This window comes from Protomyctophum parallelum (assembly GCF_964188405.1).
Source record: "Protomyctophum parallelum genome assembly, chromosome: 1".
Taxonomy (NCBI): Eukaryota; Metazoa; Chordata; class Actinopteri; order Myctophiformes; family Myctophidae; genus Protomyctophum; species Protomyctophum parallelum.
The window spans coordinates 92,224,638-92,233,126 of NC_139697.1; the positions used below are offsets into that span (position 1 = coordinate 92,224,638).

Here is an 8,489-nt window from a genome sequence, read left to right on the forward strand (position 1 = left end):
TGTGCAAGACAAGAACGAGTGTGATTAAAGCCGAGCAAAGCTGAAAATGGGCCGGAACCGGAGAATGCATTGTTTCTTGCAGTATTCGTAATATCATTAAAGTGCACAAACAGTATACACCGTAAGTAATAAATAAATAGCTATAGAAGCTGTATAATCTGTGAAAAATTGCATTTGGCACACTGGCAGTCAGTATTCAAAAATCACACCCGTGTGAAGTGAGGGGCGCTCTTAACATCTTACAACATCGAGGACGATTTGCGCAGTAACAAACAAAACAAACATTAAACTCTGTCCATTGTCAATGACGTTACACGTACGTAACGTAACGTACACAAATGCATTAAAATACTATAGGCTATAAAATGCATTCCCAGCAACAGGGGGGAACATGGGGCATGGGCTGTAGGGATTAGGTGGTATAGAGGCTAGAGCTATTTAAACATTTTCTTATTTATATCAAATGTCCACTGCAGTTGTCCACACAGTTACAACCCTTCTTTTTTGAGGGCCTCTCCTATATACAGCTTTTGTCACGTCTCAATATTTGCCATTGACAATGAAAGGAGAAATTAGGTCAAATGTCCGCCAAATATGACGCAAATTTAACCAGATGTTCATGAGATGATGTATGATGATTTATATTTTTGCTAAATGGCACTCTATAGGCTATAGAGTCTATAGCCTCCTGCCTGATGGTAACAGGTCAAATTTGCAGAATCTCAAACCATGCAGATGGAATTATAGTAACTCTCCCATTACTTGTGGTGGTTTGGAAATAGAGAGGAAGAGAACATATATACGTACTGTATGTAATTTAGTAGACTTTGGAAAGGTTTAAGGATGTTTTCATGCAGTAGCCTAAGCCAAAGGTTCTGGAAAATATTCACGTCAAGGTCAAGGACCCTGCCTGTGACAATAACTTGCACCAGACCTGATAGCAGAAGATTATTGTATTGTATTGTATAGGTGTGGAGATAACAGTGGAGAGAGTGAAACCTATGATCCAAATATACTTCTTATACACATGATTTCATCGGGGGCTTAACTTCTATAGCCCGGGAAATTTAAGTTTCTCATTTTCTGGGGACCTCCTGGAAACCCCCTCAATGGTAACTGGAAAGCTTGCCCGAAAACACACTCACCCTCATTTCTTTCACCGACCACACGACCCTAGCGGTCAGGTATTCTTGTATTTGTTTTACAGAGTATTAGGTTAGGAATGCGTTTAGGGTTAAGCATTTCATTAATGCTAAGTAGAAATAACGTAAGGTTTTGGCATATAGTTTAAATGAGCTTACGTTTAGGACCAAGGTCAGGTTTAGGCATAGTTTTACCGAGGTTGGGTTTAGGCATAGTTCTACTGGGGTTACGTTTAGGAATACCTGGTGGCGACTGGCAACCGTTCCGAGGTCACCGGATTTGACCCAGGGCGAGCATGTTTTGGGGCGAGCGTTCTCGTATTCCCCTCAACCACCCATGGGTGTCCCCAGATCCCAGTTTGAGAATGCCTACTGCCGATGTCTCCTCATAGTATTAGTGGGCATCATCTTCTTAATCTCAGCTATGGCCTCACCTGGGTTCAGACCCTTGGGGCAGGCCTGAGTGCAGTTCATGATAGTGTGACAGCGGTAGAGTTTGAAGTTATCCTCCAGCTTAGACAATCGCTCGTCTCTGAACTCATCTCGTGAGTCAATGATCCATCGGTAGGCCTGCATAAGAACAGCCGGCCCCAGGTATTTATCGCCATTCCACCAGTAGCTGGGGCAACTCGTAGTGCAGCAGGCGCAGAGAATACATTCGTACAGGCCGTCCAGTTTCTTTCTGTCCCCCACAGTCTGCAGGTATTGCTCCTTCCCTTCATTTGTCTCATCTTTCTTCTTCAGATAGGGCTCAATGTGCTTGTACTGGGCATAGAAGTTATTCATATCGGGCACCAGGTCCTTGATCACGTACATGTGTGGCAGGGGTCGAATCTTTACTGGCCTGTTGAGGTCGGTGTCAATCTTGTCAAGGCAGGCCAGTGTGTTGCCCCCGCCGATGTTCATCGCACAGGAACCACAAATGCCTTCTCTGCAGGAGCGGCGGAAGGTCAGTGTGGCGTCCATCTCATTCTTGATCTTGATGAGAGCATCCAGAACCATAGGGCCACACACGTTGAGGTCGATGTCGTAGGTCTGCATACGGGGCTTGACCTCTGGAGTGTCTGGGTCCCAACGGTACACCTGGAATTCTTTTACTCTGGGCTGTGGTGCTGGAGCTGCTGCTGCTGTTTGGACACACCAAATCGCCATTAATCTGATGGGGGAGCAAAGTGCCAAAACACCACAGCGACTCGAGGACAGAGCAGCAACCAACATGTTGGAAAAGGGAGGTTGATTTTGATCGACATTTATAGCAGGTGCACTCAGCTTTAATCCAATGGTCATAGAGCCAGTTTGGACTGTTTAAAATGTGTGACGTGAAGGAGCTATCCCTGCTATTTGATATGTGCTGTGTAACCACTGTGCTACAGAGACCAGTGCCTGGTCTGATGTCACACACGACAAACTGTTGCCTAACAACAGTGATTCGCGCAGTCAATCTTTGACGTCAGTCATCTATGACATATGCCTCCATATTGGAGTTCATCCCAATGCAAACGACATTGACATAGCCATAGCCAAAAATAGCCGATACAGGCTCACCAACTTCCATCTGCAATATTGCTGCAGCATAACAGATCCGTAATAACATTGCTTGGCAAGCAGCTCTGTATAAACAATGCTATTTATCCCATTCTGACCTGAGATCAGATTCTAAAAATGTCTATTACATCCTGACAGTTTCATTATTAACCCATTCTGACCTGAGATCAGATTCTAAAAGTGTCTTCGATTTTTCAAAAATAGCAGACCTACAAGCTCGTATCGCGCCACTCGGTGGCGCGATATGAGCTTCTAGATCTGCTATTTTTCAATAGCTAAAGCATAACATGATGCCAACACCAAAATGGGTGCCCGGTCAGAATGGGTTATCAACCAAGGACTCAGTTGCCTATCTAGTGCAGCTACAGTAATCGTCTTTGGAAGACTGAATGCCAAATGTGCTCCATCTAATTTCGAAAGCAACATTCTCCAAAAAGAAGGAATGACCCTTTATCCACCACCAGGGGAAACAAATGACAAAAGAGACATTAGCTTTATACAGAATTAGGCAAACTGTATTTTACTTTGTTATAAAATCCATAAAATATACATAACTTACTATTTGCACAATATAGCAGAGCATTACAACAAACAATGCAATAGATTCATGTTTAACACAAGAGTCATCTGGTAAGACCAGAGAACTAATGGAAGCCTGGCATCAGCCAGACTGACAACGTGGTGGATTCACTCACACGTTTTGCTCCACCGTGGAGCAAAACGTGTGAGTGGAGCAAAACGTGTGAGTGAATCCACGCTATGAGTCTGGCTAATCGCAGGCTAGAATCGTGGGACACTGGTGAAGCTGCACACACCTTTTTACTTTCTTGTGCCAATGGTGGCTAGAGCCAGCAATGAAATGATGCACAATGATGATGACATTCACCGGCCAAAAAAGGAGCTCCTGAGAGTTCATTCAACTCCGAGAGTGTACAACATTTACAAATGTAACCGAAAATGTGATTTTCAAAGTGGGCCAGGGCCAAGCGGAAAGAATAAATGATATAATTATTAAAAAGCATTCATTTAAATTCAAGTCATAAGATTGTTGTGCCAATTCAAACATGTTTAACCTGCCGTCCCCCTTTTGGGCATTCGGAATGTTAAGCCGTTTCGCATTTGGTCCATTTGCTCAAACATTTATACACTTTCAGAGTAAACACAAACTCAGGATCTGCCTGTGAAGGGAATTAAGAGAGCCATGAACATAATATCCTTACAGGTTGTTAAATAAATGATAGCTGCAAAACAACTAAATAGACGCCACTATAGATTTAAAAAAGAGGACACCCTACACAACAGTGATTGTACTAGCTAACTCATTGCACTTTTTCACCAGTCACTTAAAACAAAAAAATAACACATTATAATGGAATGCAAATAATTGGTGAATTAGGCTACAAGTAATTGGAAAACTGCAGTGCCTTTGGGAGAAGGCACTTTAGTCAGCCCTGACTTTAACCTGGACTCAACGGATTTCCATGAAACACCTGGACTCATTTATGTCAAGTTGTAAGTGCAGCTGTTGCTACAGTACCATAAAGGTTACAAGGTATTTGAAGAGCATTTATCTTGAAAGAAGTAATCAGGGGTTCTCCAGATAATGAGATCTATAGGGCCCCATCTTGCACTCCGCGTAAGGTGGCGCCCACGATAGGGCCCCTAGTCTCTTTCTGACATCTTTTCTCATGGCAACCTGAGCTTTAACTGTAATATATTGAGATATTTGTCTCTGTGCGTCACATTCAGTTAGTCCAAGAGAGGGCGCCATTGCATCTGTATGTAGAGTTTGTACAAAGAAACCTGTTTGCTGACAAATCACACCAATCCTCACAATGTTCCAGTTATAGAAGCGTCATAACATTTTGTCATTAATGCACTTAAAACAAAATAGAATTGGACGTTTTAAAGTACAGAAACAGTACAGAAATGTAAAGAGTGTCTATGTTGCTTTGTACAGTATATAGATATCCACATTGAATTTATGACTTCTAATGATAATAATATGGATTTGAATAATGTGTGCCATGAGCACTGCATGAGCAAATGCAGTCATATCACCGTGATTGTGATTAGGCCTGTCACAATTATTACATAATCGCAATTATTTGTTCAATAATCGCCATAATGGTTATAATCATTTCCATGTTAAAAATGTCAATGCATTTTCCCAAACTTCGTAATAGCAGATCTACAAGCTCAAAACGTGTCGCATCGCGACACGATCGGATATTGAGTGACAATTAATCGTGACAGCCCCTATATTGTGATTGAGCTTTGTCGTTTTGATTTGAACGTTCCACATAGGCTACACAGTATATTGACATCCAATAACGTCCATATCAGTATCAGACCTGCTGTTAACCTTGACCACTTCCAACCTGGTGTCTGACCCTACTGTACGTTGGCCATGACACTATAGGCATTCTTTATTCCTTCTCTTTCCCCTGTTTTCAGAAAGATTTACGAAAAGCATGTGCAAAAATAATGTGATCTACAAGCTTGTAGATGGGCTATTGTCCCTTTTTGTCTCAAGACGAAGTCCTGCAGGGCTTAATTGGTTAATTAATCTATACCGTAGCACCACAAGATCAGTAATCTGGTGATTAAGGCAGTATATCCTAAATCTCTTTCAGTTGCTGTACACATAAAACCAACAAGAAGCATGTTGGCAGAAATGTGCAATAAGCGCCTTGGAATAGGAAGGCACTAGCCACCACGTTTCTTGATTGTAACAGATAAAAAGCCATTCACTTGGACACACATTTCAATTAATTAGGGTGGTACAGGGGGTAAAAGACAGGTATCAGGTATCAGACAGGTAGAAAGGTATCTGACATGATGTCATTTTATTCCGTTAGGAACAAATTATCCAATATGGGATGATCAGATAAAAATAAACTTTGGGTTGACCGAAAATAACGCCTTGCCGTTACTTAAAAGTATTAGACAATCGCAAAGTCTGCCTGCCGAGTGTCCTTGATTAATAATAATAATGAGAAATGACACGTATAGACTGCATAACGAGAAGAGATATCAATATAATGAGAAAATGTCAACAGTGCAAATGTGTTGACATTAGAAAAAACCCTAACCCAAATTCCTTTTGGAGATGAATGCAATAGCCTACATTCCTGCAGCAAGCAAGAATTGTGTTGCAGTAATGAGAGTTGGTCAAATACAATCTTTTTCTTGTCTTGACAAAATCAAACATAATGCTATTATTATGATATTTCTGTACAATAATTGGATTCAAATTTAGTTTTGGATTGGGGTTGACGGTTGACCGAGTTACCAGAACATCTAAGAACACCATTAGGCCTACATATGGATAATGCTTCTTTTTTCAAGTCAATTGATCAGGTGATTCATACTTGTGCGTGCATAGTTGTGCATCGGTTCCGTGCGATGAAAACAGCCGATCTACAACGCGTCTCAGCGTTATGCCTTTGTGAGCCTGTACATGGGCTATTGTCAGTGTGCAACAATGGCACACAACTTGCAAGTATAAATTAAGGGTTACTTTACTAACTGTAGTGTATACGTAGCTGAAAACTTTGGAAGTTCTGAATACCAATTATGGCACCTTTGAGTAGTCACATTCCCGCTCTTGAAACCGCCATGAATCTTTTGCCGCAGTGTTTGCATTAACAGCTCACGGTTTAAAATGGTGCCATATTATGTGGTGTTTGCAGAAGAGTTATGTCACCCTACCGCAACAGCTCCAATATTTAAACACAAAGGAAGATTTTTGATCTCAGCCAGGCTCAACTCAATATGGGGTGTTTGGTGTTTATACTTTGGTTACAAGTTGAAGATGCACTTGAGCCCTGTCCAGTGGAAGCCTTGTACTGTTTGTTAGAGAGGACCACAATGGAAATCAGTCCTGGACTTTATTGTGTCATATCCTCGATTGGTTAACCCATGTTATTATTACTTACTAACTAAACTAAACTAAACTATGTCCAACACCTTTACTTTCCAGGACATGGAGAGAATAACCTGCAATTCAATGGATCCAACCATGCTCTTCAGTTAATACTTTTCATTGGTTATATAAAACTCAGACTTACTTTTAAAGAGCTTGTAATCTGGCCTTTTCTCTGCTTTTGTGTGATATTCTTGCATGACGAAGTAGGAAATTTATTTTACAAAAGATATATAACAAGTTGAAACATGGAGATACAAGGTCTCTGGCTGACAGCAACGATTTCAGGCCACCATATAACCGTGTCTTTCTTTTATGAAGCTGGCTTTACTATTGGTCTACAGATTATTATGAAGATGAATAGGTGTTATTGATCACCTTAATCTAATTTTAGGATAGAAGTCATCAGAACCAAAAGAGTTACTTACATAACTACTTACGTAGTGTATTCATACAGCGCTGGTTACACTGAATCCTGGGTGAATTTGAAGGCGTACCTTTCATATCAAAGACACCAAAGGGTCATAACAGGATGGGGATTGTGGATGAGAATTAAAATGTGAATTTACCATTAAATCCTAACAATCCTTGGACAGATGACTAGTAGCTTATAGTTGGAGGTGTATGGAAAGCTCGTACATCTGTTTTCGAAATTCTCAAAAAACGTTAAATTTTTTTTTGAAAGAACTTCATACAGCATACTGTACATGATCATGATTAACAGGAAAACTGAAAGCAAATGACACCAAACGACTGGCTTACAAAACCTCCAACTTGCTCATTCATTAAAATATTACAGTAGCAGCATGATAAGATTCTCAGTAGATTTTCAGAAACAAATGACGGAGCCTACTGTCTGTCTCCTAGCGCACGGGACCCCAAATTCAAGTCCGGGGACCCCCAGGGATGCTTATGGGTCTGTAACTTTGAGGGTGTACAAATGGGAACCACATTTTGCAGTGTGGGTTCGGGGTATGTCCAGTAGGAGATTTCCCCAGTTATGCATCAAGGGCTTTTCACACGTGTCTTGTAAATCATTTCCAATGAGCGCTGAGCGGGCATTTAGGGAGGCGCGGGCAATCAGACAGGCGAAGCGACAAGCGGGCGCACTCCTGTGACACTGCCCGCACCTTAGTTAGCTCATAGCACAGTTTGACCTACATGATGACCACGCAGACGTACCGTGGTCATTTTGTTATCACGTTTTTTGTACTAAAACCAAGGCTTGTTTTTCCTGACCACAAAGTAAAGATTTAGATAGCACGTCATTTAGACAGATTCTATGGTTCATTCATTGTTTACCTGGTACAGTGGTTCAATGTACAGATTCTTATTTTTGATAGCATATTGTTCTTCAGGTTCTTAGTTTGCTCATGATGCTAGTTTTCTACTGAGGTACTACACTGTCTCTCTGAATGTGTTTACCTTGTTTATTGTAAGTCGCTCTGCTAAATGTCTAAATACTAGTAAATTGTGCAAATTGTCACATTTGTTCTACACAACGTGTTAAAAAACACATCTATTTCCATGAGGAGCCAGGTGAGACCTGTCTGATGGACTCCCATTTGATACTAGAGTTACAGACCTGTAAGGGTCCATTTGGATTTTGGACACCTGGTGATGGTCCCCCAAACCCTTCGTTGTGAAACTGTATCCTAGATGATCATTTCTGCTATCTTTCGGCAATGTCTTCCGTATGTCTTTGTCGTCAGTTCTTGTAATCAGGGTGATCAATCATCCACTCACATCAACCCAGGTTCGGTCGAAGACAAAAGCACCCATTCAGGACATTCATAGTGTTTCGTGGTCTACTCCCCCCACACACACACACACACACACACACACACACACCCACCCACCCACCCGGGAGTCGT

At 41.4% G+C, this 8,489-nt stretch overlaps 1 protein-coding gene across 1 annotated transcript; it reads right to left on the reverse strand.

The window, feature by feature from the left end:
- Positions 1 to 1,511: 1,511 nt before the first annotated feature.
- Positions 1,512 to 2,360, reverse strand: LOC310855511 (succinate dehydrogenase [ubiquinone] iron-sulfur subunit, mitochondrial-like; the record flags this gene model as incomplete). Its single annotated transcript, XM_083760537.1, has 1 exon — positions 1,512 to 2,360. One exon carries the CDS (start codon positions 2,358 to 2,360, stop codon positions 1,512 to 1,514), a length of 849 nt encoding a protein of 282 aa, XP_083616663.1.
- Positions 2,361 to 8,489: the final 6,129 nt, after the last annotated feature.